Source organism: Sander vitreus, chromosome 5 (assembly GCF_031162955.1).
Source record: "Sander vitreus isolate 19-12246 chromosome 5, sanVit1, whole genome shotgun sequence".
NCBI classification, from domain to species: domain Eukaryota; kingdom Metazoa; phylum Chordata; class Actinopteri; order Perciformes; family Percidae; genus Sander; species Sander vitreus.
This window is the reverse complement of record NC_135859.1, coordinates 18,546,539-18,573,556: the sequence shown is the minus strand read 5'-3', so window position 1 is coordinate 18,573,556 and position 27,018 is coordinate 18,546,539. Positions and strand designations below refer to the sequence as shown.

At 40.7% G+C, this 27,018-nt stretch overlaps 1 protein-coding gene across 2 annotated transcripts in view; it reads right to left on the bottom strand.

Moving 5' to 3' along the window:
• Positions 1-27,018, bottom strand: part of unc5ca (unc-5 netrin receptor Ca) — a 194,475-nt gene that overhangs the window by 31,857 nt on the left and 135,600 nt on the right. The window contains exons 5-8 of one of the 2 annotated variants that reach the window (XM_078250834.1): positions 20,866-21,046; positions 17,943-18,110; positions 17,394-17,558; positions 12,355-12,411 (exon numbers count right to left, since the gene is read on the bottom strand). In XM_078250834.1, the coding sequence (XP_078106960.1) occupies positions 12,355-12,411; positions 17,394-17,558; positions 17,943-18,110; positions 20,866-21,046 (571 nt within the window). The remainder of the gene's footprint in view (positions 1-12,354; positions 12,412-17,393; positions 17,559-17,942; positions 18,111-20,865; positions 21,047-27,018) is intronic. The other variant, XM_078250835.1, reaches the window with a different exon arrangement.

The window sequence follows — 27,018 nt, the reverse complement described above, 5'->3', positions numbered from 1 at the left end:
TAATATTCATAAGACAAGATGAAATGAGTTGCAGGCTTCAAATTAACTCGATATGACTCTCTGTCATTCTTAATTTGTTCGACAATTTCACTTTTACCTCAGACCACCTATCAGACTTAAAAGGACAATCACTACAGGTTCCATTTCAAATGAAACTTTCAAATAGCCCCCCAGCTTGTGTAATATGATCATTTGTCTAGACAGAGGTAGAGAGAGACAGAGACTCCTTTCATAAAAAAAAGAATGGTAGCAACTCTTAAAACTTAATATGGCTGTTAATTATTTTACAAGGGTCCTAACATCCTTTTTCAATCCAGCTAAGACTTTAATGGCGTTTCAGTGAGAACAGCGGTGGAATTGTTATTCATGATCCATGTTTTAAAGCAGACTAAGAACATTTTAAGTGATGGGTGACATGAATGGTAAAAGGTATGAGCCAAGCTTTACAATGAATGCGAGAGGAAATGAGGAAAGGATAAAGAGGAGACAAGTTAAGAGCATGGGGAAGAAATTATGAGGAAGTAATATGTGGGAAAGCCAATAAGTGGAGAAGAATATTGAAATGAGGAGTGAATAGGAAGGGAATGTGAGTTGAATAAAGAGAATAAAAGAAGCATATAAAAAGAGAATAAGGAAGCAGGGAAGAGAAAACAAGTAGGGCACAATAACTGAGAGGAGAGGAGAGGAGAGGAGAGGGTGGAAATGCACTTGAACTTCAAAGCAGCAAAACAAACAGTTCTACATATTTAAAATGCGTCCGTGAAACTTTTGAGTAGCCTCACACATAAAGCACTCCTTGTATAATCATGTCCTCTGTAGCTAGTACTGTAGAAGGGGATTGGTCTGCAGCTATTAAGAAGAAGACAGAAAAATATAGGAATTCTCCTTTAATCTGCCCTTAAAGTTGAGAGGCAGATAACAGGCTTTTAGCTACAAACAGCCTGAGTAATTTGCTGAAGGATTTGCTGGTGTCACATCAGAACAAGTTCAGAAAAAATGAGCTTGTTTATGCATGAAAAAATCCTTTGATGAGTCACACAAACATTTACGCTAACATATGCCTAAGCATGATGCACACACATTTGCAGAAGAGAGGTCACTCCTGACGGTGTTAGTTACTCATTTACCACTTGAGGGAGCTATGAACCACTTCTAGTGTCTCTGGGGAGCTGAGTGCATGAGGGCAAAGCATGTCCCTCATAATTAAGTTGGTGACTATGATGAACCAAATGTCTTTGAGCACTTTGTCCAAGACATAGAAACATGATACCAAAGGTTTTCGAAGTACCAGTGTTTTACGATATTTTGGAAAATAACCACAATTTTAACCCATGTCTAAAAATGCAAATATATGCATAATCAGCTAAGAACATTGTGGTAATGTGTATTAGCATGGTGTATAGTGTAAGGCACAGATGTGGCTGTAATTGCCTCCAACAGCCAGAGTCCCAAAAAAGTTCACATTTTGATGTTTTCTACTTTGAGAAAAACTTGATATTTAAGTAATGTTTTTCTTATTTAACTACAACTAAAATACTATCTGACACCAACGTAAGCGTAAAGGATTAGTCGATTAATTGACTAATTGTAAATCAATTGTCAAACATTAATCAGTGACTGCAACTATTTAGATGAGAAGTGTTTGTTATTTTTCCAAGTGAAAAGAGCCACATAATCGCTGGTTCCAGCTATTGAAATGTGGGAATTTTCATGCTTTTCTGTGTCTTATGTAATTGTTGGACTGCATCATGGGAATACGTCAATTTTGGCCCTGGGAAATTGTGATGGCCATCTTTCACATTTTTTCTGGTGTTTTATAGACAAAACGACCAATCAATTGAGAGAATATCTCATGAATTAATAATAATAATAATAATAATAATAATAATAATAATTGTTAGTTTCAGTCCTAAACTTAGCTGTTGTAATGTCCTAACCCCCAACACAGTTGTTTTACCTGCCTAATGTTGAAAACTAGATTCACTTTGAACGTGTTAAAACGCCATGCACAGCGTGTCACATAAACCAGAGTGTGTTGGAAATAAAAGATTTATATAATTCATATTTACAAGCCCTGATCTGTGTTTAAGAGTTTGCACTCTTTCACAAATATTTATGACACTGTGGGGGTTTGTGAAATCGCTGCCAAATATTTGTTCATCACACGTAACTCAGACTGAGCACCACCTTTAAATCTCCAAAGTTTAACCCCTATAGATTTAGTTATATGCAGTTACCAACTTTTTGACGTTAAACAGATTGCTTTAAAAATGCCACGACACTGCTGCACAAAGTTGCCCTGTTATCAAGGTCTGTGCACTTGCCAAGGGGGAATAGAATTGGATAATCCTCTTAAATACCAACTCCCTGATCTTAATTATGATCACCATCATTTCATCTATTTAGAGAATCTTTATCTTGTTTCTACTTTAACTTGAAGGTCTATAACTTCAGAATACGTGGGGTGCCAGACAGCCATAAAAAATATTACTTCTAAATTTGGTTTTTCCTTTTCTATTTTCCTATAGAGTGTTGTGGTACACTAACTAGGCTATTCTTCTGTGTTTTTGATATGTGTGTGTGTGTGTGTGTGTGTGTGTGTGTGTGTGTGTGTGTGTACTAAGAGTAACGTGTTTTATACCAGTGGGCTTAAAAATCCGGTAACACTTTACTTGAAGGTATCGACATAATCGTGACATGACACTGTCATAACTATGACATGACACTGTCATGAACATGTCATAAACGTTATAAACAAGTCATAAACGTTTATGACTTCTGTCATTAAGTGTCATTCGGTTTTTGTCATGACAAGTTGACATTGTTTGGGTTGTCTTGATTATGACAACTTGAAATTAATCAAAGTGACATTACCAGAAGTTGTCTTGGTCATGACAAGTTGACATTAAATTTGTTTGGGATGTCTTTGTAATGACAACTTGACATTAACCAGGATGACATTACCAGAGGATGTCTTTGTCATGACAACTTGACATAATGTCATCCTGTTTAATGTCAAGTTGTCTTAATAACGAGAAGTTGCCATGACAAATACATCTTCTGGTAATATCGTCCTGATGACAGTGTCATGTCACGATTATCTTGATACCTTCAAGTAAAGTGTTACCAAAAATCCTTACTTCACTGTCTATCAGTCTGTATCCCACTTCTCGCAGATCTTCATCTCTCTCCATAACTCACACCTCTCTCCTGACTCCCTGTGTCTCTCTATCTCCATCTGTTTGACTTGTAGATGAATGAGACAACACGCCCCATTAGAGCATCTACCTGCCTGAGTAACCTACATATAACTGCAGGATACCAAATGTCTTCTTTTTTCATTAGATTTTCACTTTTTTCTGTCCTACATTTTATTATCGCTTTCCCACAATCATCACACACATCATCTAGACTGTGGCCAACTAAGCAATGTATTGGTAAATCACTGCTTATGCAACTGAGAACCATACTAAAACAATTGGTTTCAAGGAAATGGACGGAATAACAAAATATATATATATATATAAAACAGAGAAATATCTTCTGAGTCACTGAATTCACAGAATCTGCAGTTGACCATGCAAAATTCACTAAAACATTTTTTTTTAACTTCTCCGGGAACCATCACCTTATCGTGGTGGAGAGGTTTGTGTGTCCCTATGAACCTGAGGGCTGTGTTGTCTGGAGCTTTGTGCTCCTGGTAGGGTCTCCCAAGGCAAAGTGGTCTCAGGTGAGGGGCCAGACAAAGAATGGTTCAAAAATCCTATGAAAAATCGAGGAAGGGATGAAGTGACCCTGCCCGGAGGAAGCCCGGGGCCCCCGTCTGGAGCCAGGCCCAGATGGAGGGCTCGTCAGCGAGCGTCTGGTGGCCGGGTTTGCCACGGAGCCCGGTCGGGCACAGCCCGAAAAAGCTACGTGGCGGGCATCCCTCCATCCCATGGGCCCACCACCTGTGGGAGGAACCGCTGGGGTCAGGTGCGCTGCCACATGGGTGGCAGTGAAGGTCAGGGGCCTCGACGGACCAGACCCGGGCAGCAGAGGCTGGCTCTGGGGGACGTGGAATGTCACCTCTCTGTGGGGGGAAAGGAGCCGGAACTTGTGCGGGAGGTGGAGCGCTACTGGTTAGATCTGGTGGGGCTTACCTCTACGCACAGTCTTGGTTCTGGAACCATACTCCTGGATAGGGGTTGGACTCTTTTCTTCTCCGGAGTTGCCCAGGGTGTGAGGCGCCGGGCGGGTGTGGGGATACTCACAAGCCCCCGGCTGAGCGCCCGCTACGTTGGAGTTTAACCCGGTGGGACGAGAGGGTCGCCTCCCTACGCCTGCGGGTTGTGGGGGAAAAACTCTGACTGTTGTTTGTGCATATGCACCAAACAAGAGTTCAGAGTATTCGGCCTTCTTGGAGACCTTGAGTGGAGTCCTGCATGGGGCTCCAGTTGGGGACTCCATAGTTCTGCTGGGGGGACTTCAACGCGCACGTGGGTAATGATGGAGACACATGGATAGGCGTGATTGGGAGGAATGGCCTCCTGATCTAAACCAGAGTGGTTGTTTGTTGTTGGATTTCTGTGCTAGTCATGGATTGTCTATAACGAACACCATGTTCGAACATAGGGATGCTCATAAGTGTACTTGGTACCAGAGCACCCTAGGCCAAAAGGTCAATGATCGATTTTATAATCGTTTCATCTGATCTGAGGCCATATGTTTTGGACACTCGGGGTGAAGAGAGGGGCGGAGCTGTCAACCGATCACCATCTGGTGGTGAGTTGGGTCAGGGGGTGGGGAAGACTCTGGACAGACCTGGTAAGCCCAAACGGGTAGTGCGGGTAAATTGGGAACGTCTGGAGGAGGCCCCTGTCCGACAGACTTTCAACTCACACCTTCGGGCGGAGCTTTTCATGCATCCCTGTGGAGGCTGGGGGCATTGAACCCGAGTGGACAATGTTCAAAGTTTCCATTGCTGAAGCTGCGGTGAGGAGCTGTGGTCTTAGGGTCTTAGGTGCCTCAAGGGGCGGTAACCCACGAACACCGTGGTGGACACCGGTGGTCAGGAAGCCGTCCGACTGAAGAAGGAGTCTTTCCGGGATATGTTATCCCAGACGACTCCGGAGGCAGTTGCAAGGTACCGAAGGGCTCGAAGGGCTGCAGCCTCTGCCGTGAAAGAGGCAAAGCAGCGTGTGTGGGAGAAGTTCGGAGAAGACATGGAGAAGGACTTTTCGGTCGGCACCAAGGTGCTTCTGGAAAACCGTTCGCCACCTCAGGAGGGGGAAGGGGAACCATCCAAGCTGTGTACAGTAAGGATGGGGACGCTGTTGACCTCAACTGAGGAGGTAATAGGGCGGTGGAAGGAGCACTTTGAGGAACTCCTAAATCCGACTAATACGCCCTCTATGGTAGAGGCAGAGCTGGAGGATGAGGGGGGATTGGCATCAATTTCCCTGGTGGAGGTTGCTGAGGTAGTTAAACAACTCCACAGTGGCAAAGCCCCAGGAATTGATGAGATCCGTCCAGAAATGCTTAAAGCTCTGGGTGTGGAGGGGTTGTCTTGGTTGACACGCCTCTTAAACATTGCGTGGAAGTCTGGGACGGTGCCTAAGGAGTGGCAGACCGGGGTGGTGGTTCCCCTTTTTTAAAAAGGGGGGACCAGAGGGTGTGTGCCAATTACAGGGGTATCACACTTCTCAGCCTCCCGGTAAAGTCTACTCGAAGGTACTGGAAAGGAGGGTTCGGTCGATAGTCGAATCTCAGGTTGAAGAGGAACAATGCGGATTCCGTCCCTGGTCGTGGGAACAACGGACCAGATCTTTACTCGCAAGGATCCTGGAGGGAGCCTGGGAGTATGCCCAACCAGTCTACATGTGTTTTGTGGATCTGGAGAAGGCGTATGACCGGGTGCCCCGGGAGATACTGTGGGAGGTGCTGCGGGAGTACGGGGTGAGGGGGTCCCTTCTCAGGGCCATCCAATCTCTGTACGACCAAAGCGAGAGCTGTGTCCGGGTTCTCGGCAGTAAGTCGGACTCGCTTTCAGGTGAGAGTTGGCCTCCGCCAGGGCTGCGCTTTGTCACCAATCCTGTTTGTAGTATTTATGGACAGGATATCGAGGCGTAGTCGGGGTGGAGAGGGTTTGCAGTTCGGTGGGCTGGGGATCTCATTGCTGCTTTTTGCAGATGATGTGGTCCTGATGGCATCATCGGCCTGTGACCTTCAGCACTCACTGGATCGGTTCGCAGCCGAGTGTGAAGCGGCTGGGATGAGGATCAGCACCTCTAAATCGGAGGCCATGGTTCTCAGCAGGAAACCGATGGAGTGCCTTCTCCAGGTAGGGAATGAGTCCTTACCCCAAGTGAAGGAGTTCAAGTACCTTGGGGTCTTGTTCGCGAGTGAGGGGACAATGGAGCGGGAGATTGGTCGGAGAATCGGCACAGCAGGTGCGGTATTACATTCAATTTATCGCACCGTTAGACTGTAAAAGAGAGCTGAGCCAGAAGGCAAAGCTCTCAATCTACCGGTCAGTTTTTGTTCCTACTCTCACCTATGGTCATGAAGGCTGGGTCATGACCGAAAGAACAAGATCCAGGGTACAAGCGGCCGAAATGGGTTTCCTCAGGAGGGTAGCTGGCGTCTCCCTTAGAGATAGGGTGAGAAGCTCAGTTATCCGTGAGGAGCTCGGAGTAGAGCCGCTGCTCCTTTGCGTCGAAAGGAGCCAGTTGAGGTGGTTCGGGCATCTGGTAAGGATGCCCCCTGGGCGCCTCCCTAGGGAGGTGTTCCAGGCACGTCCAGCTGGGAGGAGGCCTCGGGGGAGACCCAGGACTAGGTGGAGGGATTATATCTCTAACCTGGCCTGGGAACGCCTCGGGATCCCCCAGTCGGAGCTGGTTAATGTGGCCCGGGAAAGGGAAGTTTGGGGTCCCCTGCTGGAGCTGCTACCCCCGCGACCCGACCCCGGATAAGCGGATGAAGATGGATGGATGGATTTTTTTTTAAATAGACCACTAACTTATTTGCCGCATGAACATGCAGTTCAATTTCGGTGATGGAATGACTTTGCATTTGAGTAAAATCTTAAAAATACCTTCATTCTCTCTTTCTGAATGCTCAATGCTATTGGGGGTGGAGGGTGGGGGGAGAGAGAGAGAGAGAGAGAGAGAGAGAGGAACAGAAGATTGGCACTAATGTATAGCAGCCTTTCTCCATCACTCAAGTCCTCTCTGTGCTCTGTATGTCTATTCATTGAGCCTCTACATGAAAACCAAAAGTGCTACTTTGGTTGAAAACAGTTAATTCTTTAATTCTGGTGTTCTTTTATTGTCTGACAGCCTTGAATAACAAGCTGTATTTTTCTGACACTATGGGGGCGGAAAAAGGGACTGAAAGTGGATGTGCACTTTCGACCAAACCCAGATGAATGAATAATATGTTTGGACCGCTGTGTGTATCTAAGCATGGCCTGAGGCTCTGCTCTGCGAAGCCAGAGTGACAAAATCAGCAGTGATAGAATGAGGAAAGAGCACATGTCTGACTAAGTACTAATAGGTACACACCTATGTTCATTTTCATGGGCACTCATGTGAGCACTGACATGCACAGATCCATATTAACTTTTCTCCACAAGTCAACTGTCTCCTGTGCTTTTCAAAAATTAGGAGAGGAATTGAATAAGCAATGTATCTGTGATGTTCCAGCAAGACATATCTGGCAGCTCTCTATAAGAGTGAGAATGTCCTGTTTTAAAGGTCAGAATACACACAAGTCACTTCAAGCCTTTCAAATATACTCTACCTATAAAATGCTGTGCATGCAGAAAGTAGCCTACAGTCAGTCCCCATGTAAAAAAAAAAAATTCTTTATTCTAAATATTACATTTTGTAAATATATTTTTGATTCATGATGGTTTAAGAAATCTTGGTATTTTACATTAGGGAATGTGATGGTGAAGTGGAGTGTTCAATGAGGGTAGAAAATGTGTTTCTGAATTTTGTTATTGAATTTGTCATAGTTTTGCATGACAGTGTTACTAGAGGAAGATTGAACAGTGTGTTTGTCTTGTGCCTATTTGTGTGATCAAAGCCAAATAATCAAAGTTGCAGAACCAAAAATGTTTTGTTCACTGTGCACATACCATACCGTTTGTTTGGAGTGTACTGTCTAGGTGAGTGAGTGAGCTAGTGTGTGTGTGTGTGTGTGTGTGTGTGTGTGTGTGTGTGTGTGTGTGTGTGTGTAGACTAACTGATGCTGTGACTCACTGTGCCCCAAAATAATGGCCATTGTCATAGGCAAAAAGTCTGGTAAGGTAATAATTTTGGGGCTCTGGAAATTGCAGGAATTATACACACACTCTCTCTCTCACACACAGTTGATAACACACATGGGCTTTCGGAACAGAAGCCCCCGCTGTCTATCGATTGGTTGAGCTTTTTGTCATTCTCGGAGTCTGTCCAATCTGCCACAGAGAGGATTTAAAGAAGAGGAAAACAAGGATAACTCAGTTTAGCTCGTCTTTATCTTCTCTGTGATCTGCCTCCAAAGCAGAGCTGTATACAATCACCACTTGAAACTCATTCAACTGCCTTTTTGATCTTGCTTGGCACAAACATGCAAACACCACCCATACTGCACTCACACGTGTCATCCGCTCTAAGTACAGTAACTGGCAGACATGAAAGGAAGAGAGATGGTCAGAGAGAGAAAGCGGGCGGTCATTTGTGAATGTGTCTATCCTACTGTAATGGGGATGGCAAAAAAACCTTTAGAGTCACTAAAGCCAGAGGGTGGATTTCTATGACAACAACAACAACTCTGTACATGTATATAAAGTCATTAGATCACATGCACTGTATAACAACCCTGTAATACAGTGCAATTGCAGCTATTTAATAATTGGGCTGGTTACAAGCCTTTAAACGAAACTTGTTTTATCCAACTGAAAGGGACATTATGACCTCTTTCAGTGTCTGCTGGGCACAAATATGAATGACAAAATACTGGCAGAAGCTGTTTCCCTCCACAGAGATCTACAATTCAGCCACCTCCTGCCCTTCTCATTGCCTTAAGCTAAGCTGGCGTGTGAATGACACAAACAGCCATGTTACATCCTCAAAAAACAGACAAGTAAGCTATCAAATCAGGGTGCAAATGCAAAATACAGCAGTGATAATTATAATGCTGTTTTGTCGCTTTTTTGGCTTATGGGTAAAGGTTTTCATACTTCATACATAAGACACAGTCTACATGTGACTGCAATATGACCATACATAGCATTAGAGCTATTACTTTAAATGTGACATTTATTATAAATGAATGACCCACAAAGACCATGTTGTGGTCAAATTGAGTTTAAGACTGTGAGATGACCACAATCAGGTCTGACTTGTTTTGAAATCAAGAACCAACTCTCAGGAGAAAATGGACATTGTATAAAAATCCCTGTTGCTATGGAGGTTCTATTCCCCAAAAGAGAATATGGGCAGGGAGCTATGTTCTGGAAATAGAAATCTCAGCACCTATATATACAGTATATACAAAGTCACTGGTATTGACCAAATACCCTATCACCTCCCTGCAGATACAGTACAACCATGGTTTATGCTTTGGAGCAGTTGACATCTTCCATATTGCCTTTATAACTGAGAAGTGTGGATGCAGAATCTGATTTTGCCAACACAGCTATTGGATGTCGAACCACATATGGAAAGGGTCAGTATTGCATTTGTAATCTGACTTAAGGCCCTGATATAGACAGGACATGGACAGCAAGGGTGTCTGCTGTCCACTGTTCTGTTTATACTACATTGGGTGTCTGCTGGTGGACGAATTCACACGCGTATGCGCAAAGTATCATTTGAGTTCTACATTACACATTACATTTATATGTGTAGTCAAACTCCAGCTTGGTGATTAGCGAGTCTCAAAAACACTCATGCAACCTCCCAATGCTCATGTTACTGACTGTATTTTCGAATATTAAAACCAGAGTGAGAATCTGGTAAATGAGCAATGAGTGCCTCTATATCTCATCTCTAGTTCTGTCTGTATCTGTCTGGGAATAGTCATCTCACAAAACACACTGGGATGATGAAACTGCTTCAGCAGACCCTAAACGAGTCATTAGAACGCATCAGAGACTATATATTATAGATTGCTTTGAAGATAAAACGAGAGTTCCTGCAATGAGAGAAGAAAAAATCATGATAATAATAAATGGCAAAGGTCCTTTTCTTCTTGCATCTCTCAATTATTATTTGTCTTTCTCATTGTTACTTTAAGGAAACAGTAAAAGTTGAAAAAAAAAGGAAGGCGAGGAAGAGAGCAAGATAGGAAGAAAGGAGGATAGCAAGAACAGTTGAATATATGTTTTACACCCTATTATCATCTCTCGTGTTTTAATACTCATTCAGTAGCTTTCATACTTCCCAAAAAAGTATCCCACTTGCCAGGTGATCCGTTATTTTTTTTTCTCTTCTACAAATTATATTTATGGGATAATTCAACAAATCAATCATTCATTTGGATGACACCTCAAAGACAAGTCTGTGGTTGAACCGTGCTCCATTAAGTTCTCAGTGAGACAATACGCTTGTAAACACAAAGCAAGTGTTCAGAACTAAGGCAAATTGCCTACTTTGGCAATGATCCAAAGCTGGCTGGCTACTCTCCAAAATGACCACAGCTGCAACAAACTACACAAATTGTGAATCAAATGAACTGGTGCTGAATCGATTCATGGCTATCAGACAGGAAGAAAGAAAGAATTAAGTTAATTAAGGGAATCTGTCACCGCTATGGTGCATTCACTTTCCAGACACAACTCAGGGATCCTGCAGTACAGACTGATTGTGTTTTAGTAAACTAAAATATAAAGGTACATGAAAAATAAGAATAAAATATTACTTAATGTATCAGAGAAAGTTAATTATGCTTCAAGGCATAACCTGTAAAGGTTATAAAACGTTGTTAAAGTTCATGATATTTCTATGATCTCATGTCTTTGCGAATGGCATTCTTATCTTTTTGTTTTCTGCAGTTTAAGTTTAACTATATATACGATTTTTAGAGTTTGAAGCTGTATTTTGAATGAGGAAAACCCAAAAGTGTGGTTTCTGCTGTTAATACCTAGAGGATGGTAAAATAATTGTAAAAATACAGCTATATACACTCACCTAAAGGATTATTAGGTTAAATTTCACATTAATGAAATTATCTAATCAACCAATCACATGACAGCTGCTTCAATGCATTTAGGGGTGTGGTCCTGGTCAAGACAATCTCCTGAACTCCAAACTGAATATCAGAATGGGAAAGAAAGGTGATCTAAGCAACTTTGAGCGTGGCATGGTTGTTGCTGCCAGACGGGCTGGTCTGAGTACTTCACAATCTGCTCAGTTATTGGGATTTTCACGCACAACCATTTCTAGGGTTTACAAAGAATGGTCTGAAAAAGGAAAAACATCCAGTATGCTGCAGTCCTGGGGGGCGAAAATGCCTTGTTGATGCTAGAGGTCAGAGGAGAATGGGCCGAGTTATTCAAGCGGATAGAAGATCAACTTTGACTCAAATAACCACTTGTTACAACCAAGGTATGCAGCAAAGCATTTGTGAAGCCAAAACATGCACAACCTTTAAGCGGATGGGCTACACCAGCAGAAGACCTCCACCGGGTACCACTCATCTCCACTAAAAATAGGAAAATGAGGCTACAATTTGCACGAGCGCACCAAAATTGGACAGTTGAAAACTGGAAAATGTTGCCTGGTCTGATGAGTCTCGATTTCTGTTGAGATATTCAGATGGTAGAGTCAGAATTTGGCGTAAACAGAATGAGAACATGGATCTGTCATGCCTTGTTACCACTGTGCAGGCTGGTGGTGGTGGTGGTGGTGTAATTGTGTGGGGGATCCCTTTCGCCTTCAGAACTGCCTTAATTCTTTGTGTCATTGATTCAACAAGGTGCTGGAAGCATTCTGTAGAAATGTTGGCCCATATTGATAGGATAGGGTCAAACACGGTATTAGTATGGTGTTCCTAATAATCCTTTAGGTGAGTGTACATCTAGATTTAAAAAAAAGCATCCACCTTCAATCATTTAGTAAGAATATATAGGCCTTAAAAACCCGTGTTTTCATCGTACAAGCATCGGTGTGAATGATTAATCTACCGTGATTTCCTTTGTCTGAGAGCAGAGTGAAGTTTTAACACTAGTGAAGCAACTGTTTGAAGACTTTTGTTTGATGGTCACAATGACATGTATCAATAAAACCCAATGTATGAGCCAAAGGTCAAAGCTCAATCAAAGAAAGAAACACTAAGATGAGTAAGACAAAGTGGATGATGATAAAACATAAAACATCAACTTACATGGGATTCCCAAATCACTCTTTTCTTTGGGCTCAGTGGACATCTGAAACAATGAACCTTGGGACGAGAAAAGAAGGGGATGGTGGAATGGATGGAGGAAGGGAGAGGAACACAACAATCAAAATCAAACAAATACGTCAAATAAAATGGGACAAACATGGACAAAAAAAACAAATGTCAAAGTTGGTTTCTTTCTGTGTGTCTTTCTTACTTTGCTGTTCTCCTACATTAACTTTAGTTGTCTGACAAAAGGTCTGACAACAAAACAAAAAGCTTATTAATTCCTCTTATAGGAAAAAAAAAGAAATAAAAAGGATGAATTGAGAAACCCTAGTGTCTATAAGACGGTTATTGCTGTGTCATACTGAGTGGTCCACTTAGTCAGACAGAAGGTCTATGACACAGATGAACTGCTGATGTACTGATGTATAATTGAAGTGCTACTGTATAATTGATAAAGGCAAACACAGCAACATGGTGCCCTTAAAAGCTTCTTGCCAGACCAGCTGATACAGTGAAGACACATTGATCATCATCAAAGGGCAAGTAAAACTGACGAGGTTAAGCGGGGTGATGTGAAAACTATAAACATACATGTACACATACATGCGTGCAGTTGACAAGCATGCTGTGGCGTTTCTTTTAAGCTATGCAGGGGGGCTTGGCTACATTGCTCAGGAGTTTTAAGGTTACTGCAATTTGGTTAGCCATATAATTCAACATGGTTATTGGCATGAATTCCCATGTTTCAGCATGGTTTTATCAAATTTCTTATTCTTGTATTAAATGACTTTGCAAATGACTGCATTTACATGACTGCATCTAACAAATGCCTTCATTATTAATGTCTGAATTAGTGATGACAGTAGGAGCAACATGCCATGACAGAAACTTATCATGTTCCAATTATAACACAATTGTTCAAACAAATAGGAAAACATGACGGCAGAAAAATGAAGTGTAATTGATTTAGCAAAAGCTAACACAAGCATTATGAAAAGAAAAGATGGCACAGATGAGGACAAAACATTTAAGAAAATGGCTAACAAGCAGTGCAGGAAACAATACGACAAAGTGAAGCGATTAGAATCCACAATGAGAAGAAACAAAAGTGGGATGAATAGAGCTTTCAATGAGGAGATGGCTCCTTTGATGCTCTGTAGGACCTGCTGACACTGCTGATCGCTTTGTAAAATACAACACAAACACAATTAAATGTTCTTTCACAGCGCTAAAGTTACATAACAGCTATCTCTAGTGATTACTTGTGGTTTTAGAGACTACACAGCAGATTGTATTTGCTTCTCTCACACACACACACACACACACACACACACACACACACACACACACACACACACACACACACACACAGGGTAGGTAGTGAGTGAAATGTCATGCTCTCAAGGATGACACAGTGGAGCTCTGACTGAATCTCTTCCAAGAATCCTGATCGATGTGTCAGAAAAATGTCAACAGGCCAGGAGAGAAAAAAAACACAAACAACTCAAAAAGAAAAGAAAAAAATGAGAAAGGCCTCAAACTTCTATCACAAGAAGACGCACACACATTTATACAGACTCACACTGATAAACACATAAACACAAAAAGAGAGGAGGCACTCCACGCAGGGCAGAAGTGAGGTCAAATGGATTTCTACCTCTCAGGATTTAACAGGACAACTTTAGAAAAAGGGCAGCGAGAGACGTAGGAAGAGATGAATAGAGAGGCGGGACGTGTTGGTGGAGAGAGAACGAGAAAGAGAAAAGAGGGAGAGTAGAGTGAAGTGCTTTTTGAGCACAAAGTCAATTACAGAGCACTATCTAAAACATTAACTCCCCATTGACATTATCAGTTAATTCACAACCCTGACACCCTAAAAGTGAATCATTTTAAAACCAGCAACTAACCACTGCTGTACTTTTTTTCCCCCATTAAATTGATTTCCAAAGACCTGGTGTTCACAATGTGAGACACATATCCAACATAAACAATGCAGAAACTAAAATTGCAGTTTATATCTGGAGTTGTGCAGCATAAACATTTGAATGCTTTACTAATGTGAACCATCATTCATAAACCAAATGGAAGAACGGTCCATGAATCACTTCAAGCCTTTCAAATAAACTCTACCTATAAAATGCTGTGCATACAGATATCCTCTCTAAATAACCACACACACACACACACACACACACACACACACACACACACACACACACACACACACACACACACACTTCATGGATTCCTGTAAATGGTACAGGAAACAGCTGAAACATAAGTGCTGACATAAAACCACGTCTGTGGAGTCATTTTAAAGACAGAAAATCAATCAGGGGAAATGAGCCTAAATCTATACCTCTCTAGGTTATATCCCAGATTCTATGGCCCCACATGCCTCAGGGAATCCTTTTGATAGAGCAGAGACAGTATATAATACACTACGTAAGGAGTGGGCAGGGCTCTGCACATACAGTAACTTCTTTCAAAAATGTGGCTAGGGGCAAAAGCTTTTTGAGGGTTTATATAATATTATTCCATTGCTCATGACATAGACCATAAATTAAATCATCACTGCTATCCACTCCCCTTGGGCTGCAGAAAGAAGTTCCTCACAAAGCAACGGCTCACTTGGCTGAAGGCTTTGTGTTCACTGATAAAGTAGATTTCTGACTGTGTGCTTGTGACTTATTTAACCTTTATTTGACCAGAAATGCCTAATTGAGACCAAATTATTCAAATGTTTTAAGAGTGGCAAAACCGTAATAGGCAGCAATGTAATTGAGTTAAAGATAGACAACAAAAACTATGTATGAAAAGATATATCATAGAACCATTAAAGTACATATAAAATTACCAATAACTATCACATAAAAAACTGGGATCATAAAATACATAAGAGACTATGTAGATTTTATGCAGCAAAAATACATATTCTCTTAAAAGAGACCTATGTATGTCATTTTAAGTATTTTTGCGTAGGTCTGGGTCATAGCTCTTTTATCAAATTCGGTAAAAGTTGTGGGATCAAAGAGACCTAACTATTCACACCGTTTGGCTGAATGTATTTGCCATTTTGGCCAAGACTCCTTGAAAAACAGATTTATAATCTCAAGACACCATCAGGTAAAATAAAAGTCAAAATATAATTTACATAAATATGTCTGCTGGACATGATGGGAGTGCCTCAGCCAATGGGAGGTCATAGACAACTATACTTCTATTAAAGTTTTAGGCAGCAGAAAGATGTATTTTTCTTGATTGTCAAGTCAGGTCAATATTAGTCTCACTTTGCCAGACCCTCCTCCAAAGTGCGCTGAAGGAGGGTCTGGCTACTCCACACAGCATTTGGGGATGGGAGGAAAACGTGCTCGGGTTTGATGGCATTTCTTTTAACCAATCAGAATCGTCATGGGCGGTGCTAAACTCTGCACAGAGCCGCTGCAAAATAGTCATGTGAGAGAAAACTCAGATTGGACAGATAGTCTAGCTAGCTGTCTCAGTTTACAATGCAGAGATCTGAGGAGCTGTCAACAATAGTCCTCAGAAATCCACCGAATTTAAAATTCCAACACAAAGAAAGCGGAAGGAAACGAAAAATACATTCATCCGGCCGAATTGGAACGTGAAGGATATAGACGAGGTCAATTTTAACTTTAGCGAAAAATGTTTTATACATAATTCTCGCTATGGAGGAAAAAAATCTCTCTACGGCTGCCATGTTATGTGAAAAGAAAGACCAATGAGAATTGATGGCATAATTTCAAGCCTTGTTTCAAAAATGACTATTTTCTCTCATCTCTGCACTTTGACAGGTCTCTATCTCTGTCAAATGCTTGTCTACCAATTACTCTGAGCACAGGGAGTAACACGCACTATAACTGCAAGTCAACAAATATAATTGCCTCCATCTTGGAAAAACTGCTGCTGCTATATTTGTGCCTTTATGACTCAACCCACAATTGAGTTTTCCATGCGGAAACTTTTTTACTTGTCAGAAATCATTACTTTTTTTTTGTGGGGGGGGGGTTGGATGATTGTTCCACATCATTATCTATCATTACTTTCCTTATAAAACAGGTGTTTGTGACTTGAGTAATGGACAAAAAAAATGGGAAAACTAAGGTGAGTCATGATGACATTCAAAAACCCTTCTATACATCATCCACAATGTGCACAGAAAAATAAAGTGCATGTGTGAAGCAGAGCAAGAGCAAATCACTATAAAAAAAAAAAATGTGGTAGGCTCCTGGAGAAATGCATAAAACCAGAGGGTCTGAGAGGAAGAGGCAAGAAAGATGGCATTGAAGATAGGAGTCTTAATGCAACGAGAAGCAGTGGTTGCTGGAGGACTGGAAAGTGAGATAAAAGGACCGATGAAGAGGAGGAGCAGTCGAAAGAAAAATGTAAAGAAAGAGGCGAGAAATGAGAAGGACGGGAACAATGAGAGGAAAACTGCCAAACTTTACTGCAACGCAAGCTAGAAGAAAGATGAAGTATGATTATGAATGACATGTCTCCAACCATGTTGACAAGCCTGCCAAAGCCTACTGACTTAATTGGTTTAGCTGGACACTAATTGTAATTAAAATGTAATTGGGTTGTCAATAACTGGATTGATGTTGTATTTAAGCCTGATTTTTCTAACATCTTCAGTATAGAAATTACAGCTACTTTAGCTATCAGCTAACCTAAGTCCATTGCTAACATTACAACAGCACTTCTAAGGTTTAATTTCATTCATACTATATTTAGTTATGGGTTTCTCAACATGGTTATAAATTAACCCATTCAATTGTCATGTTACGCTTCACTCACTCCTGTTCTCACCATGCATCACCACCCCAATGGCCTGCCTTATACGGGGTCAATTCCCCTTCATGTCAATTCACATCTGAAGCAGACGCTGCAAGGTATTTGTTCGAATTGGCAAACTCATCTTTCATGGTTAGGTATGATATATGACACAACTTCAATACTTTTAGAAGAGATACATCAATGCTTCTGCTCTGGAAGATTCATTATCGTCAACTCACTTTGCATACAGAGTCCATCGGTACAGTTCTGAGACTGGAGTACCAGCCCCTCACAGTCCTTTCCTCCGTTTTTAGGTGCTGGGTTGTTGCACTCCCTCCTCCTCCACTGAGTGCACTCCGTCCCACAGGCCGACCACTTACTCCACTCTGTCCACACACCGTCCACTAGAGGGAAAGGATAGGAAAAGGAGCCAAGAAAATGAGAAACACAAAAAAAAAAGGGAAAAAAAGAGAAAGAAAAGAGTACAATGTCCTCAATTATGTCCCAGCCTCTCTCTCCACACACACACACACACACACACACACACACACACACACACACACACACCAAAGTGTAGCATATAGGGCAGAAAAGTACAAAAAAGAATAGAAGTGGAATTCAGCAGAAGCTGAGTTTAGTACAGAACAGGTTATAAACAACAAAAAAGAACAACAAAGCAAAGGATACAGTACAGTATGGATAGAGTGCCGTGGATACAGTAGAGTCTACAAAAACAAAATGGCACAAACTAAATAAATCAGAATAAAATTGGACTAGAATAGACTTACCGGTGCACAGTGTGGTACAGGGTAGTTTCTGTATGGCCTGTCCATCACAAGGCAGTCCTCCATTCAGAGGGGCGGGGTTAGTGCAGCTGCGGGTTCGTTTCTGGAAGCCCCGTCCACAGCGACTGTTACACACTGACCACTCCGTCCAAGTCGACCAACCACCGTTCACTGTGGCAAGAGAGCCACTTAATCAGTAACTTCATCTATACAGTAATCCATACATGCATTAATCAGCCATTTTAACAAAACAACAAAAACAACATTTTGTTTCTCTTTTATTGAAAGCATTTAAACTTTTTCATTTATTTGCTGGTTTACAGTTTACCCTTTGTCAAAAGAACCAATTGCAAGGCGTTGCTAAACAAAACGATCTCTTGCACAGCACACTCATGAATGACCACACTATGACTACTTTTTTTTTTTTAAAGATAATTTTTTGGGTATTTTTAGGCCTTTATTTTGATAGGACAGCTGAAGACATGAAAGGGGGGAGAGAGAGGGGGGAATGACATGCAGCAAAGGGCCACAGGTCAGAGTCGAACCCGGGCATGCTGCATCAAGGTGTAAAACTTCTATACATGGGCGCCCACTCTACCAACTGAGCTATCCGGGGGCCCTCTATGACATCTTTAAACTAATGCTATCATGAATGTGTTTTAGATTTCCTGCAGGTCAACAAATAGGAAGTTTGGTTTTATTCCAGAGGGCATTAATCTTACAGCCACAGCACAAAAACTGTGTATGGTAAACTGTCGATAAACGCAATAGCACTTTGACACTTTTTGACATGTGTGCCTTTGTGTTGTTGGATATTGTTGGTCAGCTGTGGCTGCCATTCACTGTGCATTTCAACTTTTTCTTGTCATATCTTTATTTTCACGTTTTGAATGCATAGGTTTATGCATATTTGTTGTATAAATTGCCCCTTGAGGAACAAATAAAGTATTTTGAATGGAATTAAACAACAAACTGTAGTATACATACTAAATCAAAAGCCTCAAGTTTTGTGATGTTTAAACAAACTGTAATAAAACAATAAAATGGGCACAGAGTGCATTCAAATCCTATTGTATCACAGTACATTATCCTCAATGGAGAAATCTGTGATTTAATGTGTTGTTTGATTTAATTTAACTCTTTGTCTCGATTGACTCAGTATGTGTTTTACAGATGACAGGAAGCTGGGTTGTTGAAGTTTACTGAGAACAGCGGTTTCTTTTTTTACACACACACACACACACACACACACACACACACACACACACACACACACAAGCAGTTTTGTGCAACTTTTCGCTGCTGCTACATTAGCACGTTTTCCCGCTGTTCACACTAATGGTCATAGAGAAGGGCACACTGACACACACATGCCTACACATGTAGCTGTATGGCATGACAAACTGTCATACTCTTGAAAATTGCTTAACCCTAAACCCTTGTTGGAAAAAGCACAGGGAGGACAAAATGAGGAATCATTGAGTTTTCTGAATCCTCATTAGCCATGCATGCTTCCATAGTCTGGATGCATCTTTTCTCTTTCTGTTGCTCTCTGTGCATCTTTTTTCCACTTTCTCCCTCTTTGTACCTCTACAAGATGTCCCTGCATCCTGTCACATTTAGACTTGACTGTTGCTTCATTATTCTGTATTATTGTTGTTTTTGTGGCAGCACAGTGCAGACAAAGATAAGGGTGGACAAGACACGAGCAGAAAGAGAGAAATCAGGTATGAAGTTAGAATGAGTCACAAGGACACCCAGAGAGAGTTGACATCCGGAGAGGTGGGTTGAAATTCCTCCACTGCATCTCGACAGCTCTGTCTCAGCCCAGTTATAGCCAGTGGACAGTGCCCACTCCTTTTCCAACCGCCAATTAGAAATGAATCATCAGAGAGCATGTAACCGGTAAAATCAGGAACAGTCACTTTTGTCATCTACATTCTTAGGTTTTTCTATTTATTTTTTTCTTCTTCACTCACCTGCCTTGTCCGACTCTGTTCTCCTCTGCCTGTCATTTCTCCTCACCTGCCTCCCATCCATCTATAGCTACTCCATTTTCCCCCTTCATGTTCCTCTGTTTTTTCCGCTATTTCACCTTGTCAACAGTGTCAGTTGGGCTCTCGTGGTGCCAAGAAGATTGAACCACAGATTGAACAAACTATTTCTGTAAGGATACATCAGTGTCAAACCACTCCATCTCTCGCCGTCTGTATCGAACACGCACACATGCACAGTTATTTTTGATTGAAGCACTCCTAGTGAATAGACCTTGTGGGTTATGTGTGTGTTCTGCTATACATTGTTTTCCCTCAAAATGTTTCCTATCCTCTCATGTCAGGCTAGCATTTGGTAAAATGGAAAACAGAGAGAAGGCATATTAGGCATTTTCTTCTTCTCAACAAGCTTTTTCTTTGTTTTGTTTTTTGTAAAAAACAAAAAAACAACAGCAGCAAGAGAAGAGCATCACCTGCCATCCAAACTAAAACCATTCAGAACTGAGCTATTGTTTTTCACAACTGTTATTATGCCATATGATGCACAATTCATTTGGTGGTGGGACTCTTGGCTGAAAGTGCAGACATTTGGAAAGCTCTTCTAATTTAAAACTGAAGGCGTGATTGGTGGATTTAAATTAGGTGAGGTCAAGGGTGATGTGGGACTATCAGGCCAATCACAAATAGAGCAAGTTGGCATTGCAGTAGAGCTAATTTCATGTGGCAGATGGGAGCTGGCTTGGCAGATCAGACACATTGTCGGGTAGCTGCAGCTAGCATTTAAAAAGGTGTCATATCAGTAAAATACTTAACATTAGACACAAAACATGTCACCTACACTCACGAAAACAGAATATCACAGCTTTTAGTGACAATATTTTTTCTCGTTCACACATACAAAGACCCACACAGACACAAGCATGCAGACTTACCGTAAACAATAACAGTGGCTGTAGTGCTTCGTCTTTTGGCCACTATGTTCTTAGCCACACATGTGTAGTTGGCTGTGTCAGACAGACGCGCCTGTTTGATGATCAGGTTGTGGTCGATGGTGATGTAGAAGTTTCTGTCCTCTGCTGGGTCAATTATCTCTTCGTTCTTCAACCACTCCACCTGGGAGACACAGAGAGAGGAGAAAACGGGGTGAGTATAAAGGTTTCTTTACACCTCTGATACACAAAGAGAAAAGTTTAGAAAAACAGCTTACGAGAGACGATAGAAGTAAATTGTGCTATTGTGTAATGACACTATGTCTTATTTGTTTTTATAGTGGGAAGGGTGTCCCTGCCATGAAGTCAAATACAAGTGAAACCAGATAAACAATTTTAATTCAATTAAAGTTCTTTGCTTTTTGCAACTATTTTAGATCTTGTCAGCTGAGGGAAATTATGAGATCACCTTATAATCTTGTTTTCACAACTGATCCACCCTAAGAAAAATAAATAAAAAAGGGTTTTGAAAGTGATGTTCGTCTAAAACTGTCCATCTGTTAGAGAAAAGAAAAAAAAAAAAAAAAAAGAAACTAAAAAAATCAAGTCTGGGTGTTCTGGTATAATCTGTTTTTCAACCTTTCCAGATGACAAATAAAGAAGGAATGGAATGACTTATAATAGGATGCTGGTGTAATCTTGTTTTTCAATTGCCCCACACAGAAAGGCTTTGAGGAGATGATACCATTCCAAATCCAAGTAAATGAATAAATATGTGAAGGGGAGGAGGCTCTGTAGTGACTACCAAGAGTATCTTTTTATCTGTCATGGTTCATCCTGTAAGTAAGAGAGAAGATACAAAAACCTATTGCCAAATGTATTCTCATGTATAATATGTTTTAGAAATCAAAAATATAATTCACAACCAAATAAACATACTTTGTGAGGTAGGATGTAAAAATACTAATAACGGAAACAATAAATATAATGATGATGTCTATGCATCAAGTCACTAAAATAATACAATTGTAATAGCAAAAGACCCTCATCTACAGTGGGCCCCTCCACAATATGGGTGGCAGTGTAGAAAAGGAGGAAAATGTCCCGAACATATGCTTTCACAAGGTACTTTGGGTGAAGGGTAGGACAGCGGGAAACTATCCTATTTATGAGCCTAATCACATTTCCTGAGTGCTGTATTTACTGGTCCAAAGCCTCATAAATTCAGCCTGTCCCAGTTTTATGGCTAGCACATAAATGTCCGAGCCGCGTTGTTTAATTCATGTTGTTTAATTTCCTCCTCCCTTCGCATTAGGAAATGGAAATCTCAGATGCAGAAAAGAGGAAATTCAGTGTCATTGTTCAGCTTACTGCCCGCTCAGGCCCGGCTGTCATTCTTCTCTCTCAGTTATTCTACCTGCCTCTCCTTCTGATCTTTAGAGATTCAATAGTGCTCTTTGGCTCACTGTAGCCTTGAATTCTCAATCTTAGGTGAGATGCTGTGTGACCTTTCAGTTTCTATTACAATGTAAAGGTTATACTAGAGGAAACATCAGCAAAGACAAACACACACACACATATATATATATATATATATATATACACAGCGCAAACGTTTAGTCAAGGAACTTATCCTTGTGATGTACAAGTGGAAAAAAGTGTAGGTGCTCTCTCGCAAACAAAAGCAAATACAATGCGTGTAATATGGATTCTGATTTATTCATGCTCAGGATATTTAAAGGAACTGTACTGTACTGAAATACAATACATTTGTTGAATTATTATTATGTTCTCAGAGATCCAAGATCACTAGTCCGACTACATAATCATATAAACCTTATACAGACAGCCCAAGTGAAGATTAATACAGCTTAGCAACACTACTCAAGTAATATTTATCTTATAATAATATATTATTATCTAATAGTTTAAACACAACTATGACAGAACAGAGTGACAAAGATCTAAAGAGATGTTTTTTGAATTGTGGGAATATTGCATCTAGGTGAAAGATTAATTCAAGCCCAGCCTCTTCACAACAACAACATTTGTCTAATTTAATGGGTTTGACATTGTTACATTAAAATAGAAACAACTATTACTGGCAGAAAATGTTTTCCTATAGACATAACTGAATTTTCAAAACGTACTGTCTCACCCCTGGCCTGAATTTGCCTCTCGATGATCAAAGCCCTGTTATGAAATATCTGTATGCTGGCAGTAAACCAACAACCCAGGGGACATGGAATATTGAAGGGTGAAAGATAAAAAAAGTTAATCTGGATAAGAAATCTCACTTTAAGCTACTTTATGAGCCCACAGGGACTGGAAATGTATCTTTACTGTATTCAACTATTCTAATGCAAGCTGGTTAAATTGGTTAGTGTACATGGATTATATCATATACTCTGCTTCCTCTTTATTAGCTTCACATAGCCAGTACCAGTTGGGAATAGCCACAACTTTTTCTACATCTCATATTTCCTAAAGTTCTCTGATGGGTTGATTTGGGGACTGCAGTGCCAGTATTGTAGCACACAGTTAAGTCTATGTCATGCGCCTGGATTCCTTGGAAATTTGCTGCTGAAAAATTTGAAAAAGACTGTGGCCATGATTTAAAAGGTTCTATAACACAGCATGGACACTTAACCTCATAGAAAAAGACACACAACGAACATCTAAAGTGACTTAAAGTAAATGTGTCTTTTTCATTGTAATATTATGTAATGGGGACTCTTTAAACATTCATAATACTAGTGAGAATATACTATTTAAACTACTACAATTGTCTTATCACAATATATATATTCTAATCTTATCTACACTTAGTACATGTTGAAACTCGGCAGTTCATGTATTGAACAATTTACTTTGCTTCTTAGTTTTTTCATTCCTCCAAGACTGTCATAAACCACTGTCAGTCAACAAAACCCTTTTTTTTTTTCTTTTTTTTTTTTTTAAGTAATTTGAAGTCCACTTCCTAGGGGACCTTCTTTATACATTGCTTACTCTGGCTATTTTAATACAGTGCTAAAACAAGCACACAATACGTAGCAGTGTGTGTGCCTGTGTTGAAAAGTAGCACTTAAACTTGCTATTGTAATCAAACCAAAAGTCATTTTATTTAATGACACATCCTATCGTGGAATTTAACTTTATCACAAACAGTTTTACAAATGAGTGGTATGTCATCTAAACAATCAATGTAAGAGTACTCCAAAAAAGGAAGAACACATACATAACAGCGTTTGCAGGGATTATGTATTTATGTAACTGTTTTTTTTAAGTAATCAATTCATAAATCATTCTAGTTGTGTAGCGAGCTTAGTGATTGTTGCACTAAATGTCATTCCAACATAATGTTTTCTCCAGTAAAATATAATAATGCTAATACAGGCATTACTGCCACCTTATATTAATATTAGTTTTGAGCTCTGGTGTGACAATGCACTGAAAATAGACGCAGCCTTTGATGATGCCTGAAGATTGAAGCATGTGAGACTGATGTGTGCTCCGCTGGGCTCAGACAAAGAGACCACATGTGGTGGCTATACTACCACTGCCACCGCATCATTAGCCACAGCTGGTGTAAGAGAGAGTGTGTATGTGTGAATGGCAGAGGGTGGCTGATTGGATCAAGCCAACCCCAGGGGAGAATGTGTATTTCTTATTTTAACTCTTGCCCCTACATCACCTGACTGTCTTGCTTTACCCAAACACCACACCACACCACACCCACACACAGACACTAAAACAACACTCATAAACATTTTTGTTTATTGCCATGGATAAGAAATAATGGTATTATACATGTCGTGTGAAGACACTTCAAATGTTTGCAGTGCATAAGTGCACATAAGCAATGCTCTTGTCCTCTGTTTCAACTGTAACAGGATTTAAAAAAGGTTCAAGAAGAGTCCATTCTTTTTTCTTTAGACAAAGAAATCAAATGGCTTTCTTTTCAAAGGGATGAAGGCTTTGTCTGATCAATTACACACTCGCTTTGTTCGTGTTTTCTTTCTGCTTGACCCAATAACTGAGACAATAATTTGCCTACAGGTATCAAACCTTGGGCCCATGAATTCTAGATAAAAGCAGATTTGTCTTTCCTTAGTCCTTAATAATGCACGTGCTTGTAGTGTTTGGCTATTGCAATATAAACTATGTGTAGAAAGGAGGAATGAATTTGAATATGTAGATACTTCCATGTCTAACTCATAACTTTAGGACAAATGTCCCATCTTATGCTGTGCCATATCAAGGCAGCAGAAAAGTGTGATGTATTGCACAATCTATTAAGATATGCATCTTACTTTGGCAGTGGAACAAAGGCTTGGTCGCATGCTGTGCAAGATAAAAGTAGGCCAAGATATAGAGATATATACTCTCTTTTGTTTCACTGGAGAGCAGCACAAAAGGTTTTGAAAGGCAAAGCTTTGCCGCATATCTGCTACTGAGAGCAGGAACATCATAGTCACACCGTGTCACAAAGAGAAACAGTGTAAATCTTGCAAAAGCAAAACAAATGGCAGACCACAGAGCAAGAAGTGAGATAACGAAGCAAAGAATATCTATGACAAATGCTAAAATATGACATGCTTTGTAGAGCCACTACAAAAAGTATCATATGGGAGTTGATAACAGCGCAGAGATACAGGGTCTATGGATAGAATGTGCCACTGAATCACAACATTCATTTTTCAAAGTAGCAGCAGGCGCAAACACACAGATACACAATAAGGGTATGACGAAACACAAAACAGACCAGCTACAATCAATTGTGTGTGTGTGTGTGTGTGTGTGTGTGTGTGTGCGTGCGTGCCTGTGAATCACCGAAGTGTTAATATGATTATACCCTTGATTAGCTATATTATCTGGATCCCTATAAGACCACAGATGAGTGTGTTAAAGAGCTACTGAAGTGATTACTCTGCCTATGTGTGGGCATGGACTCAGTCTGAGTGTGTGATGTGTGTGCGTCAATGTTTTAATAATCCCAACACCCCCACCAACATCACCCCAACACCACCACCCGCTCCAGCAAGCTTCACCATTTCATTTCATGGCAGCTGAGACCGAGGTGTTGGACATCAGAGGAGAGAGACAGTGATGGGACAATCACGACAGATTAGGACAGAAAATTAGAGCAAGTAACTTTTTTTCAACCAACTAAGCAAAGGGCTTGTGCAGTGCAATTTTTATTTGATATTTTTAAGTAAAGAAGGGAAAACTCTCATACCTCCAATGCAATTGGTGTTTTATCAATCAATTTGGCATATCTTTATCTGACTTACCCTGAGGATGTGTTACATGCTGATTCATTAAACTAAAAATAAACAAATTGCAACTGAGTAGTAAGTGGGAAGCTTTATTATCTTAGGTAGAATGTAATGTCTACCTATGCAACTATGTCTAATATAAACTATGTTCATCTACTACTAATTTGTTTAGCCAAGTTTAAGTTTAGGAAACTGGCTGGATGATGTCCAGTGGCAACATTTGTTAGAGTGTAGGAAGTGTTATGTTTTTGTACTGCATGTTCAAAGTGCAGGACTTTGACACAGTGGATGGGTTAAGGCAACAAAAGCATTTTTGGTTAATGGTTGGGAAAGACAATGATTTTGGTTATATGTTAATAAAGTCAACATGTTGTGTGATGTGTCTTCAGGTAATATTTGACTTTTCAATATTTGACGACAATCTTTCCCACAAGTGCTATGAGTGCCTAGACGTAACAAAATATATGTCCTGTTTTATTTGCTTAGAGTGGAAATTGTATATACATGGAGAAGGCAATGTTAGCCTGACACTCAGGGCCCTATTTTAACGATCTAAGCCACGACGTGAAGCGCATGACGCAGGTGCATTTAGGGCATGTCCAAATGCACTTTTGCTAGTTTGACGGCGGAAAAACGGGTCTTTATGCCGGGCGCATGGTTCAAAAGGGTTGTACTTTGTGGCTTAATTAATCATAGGTGTGTTTTGGGCATAACATGCAATAAACCAATCATGAGTGTCATCTCCCATTCCCTTTAAATGCCAGGCGCGTTTGTACCTTTGCGCATTGCTATTATGACGGGAGATTTGCTGAGCAGGAAGGAGAGAAGAAACTGATCTGCTCGTGTGTGAAGTGAAAGTGCGCGACCAGATCATATC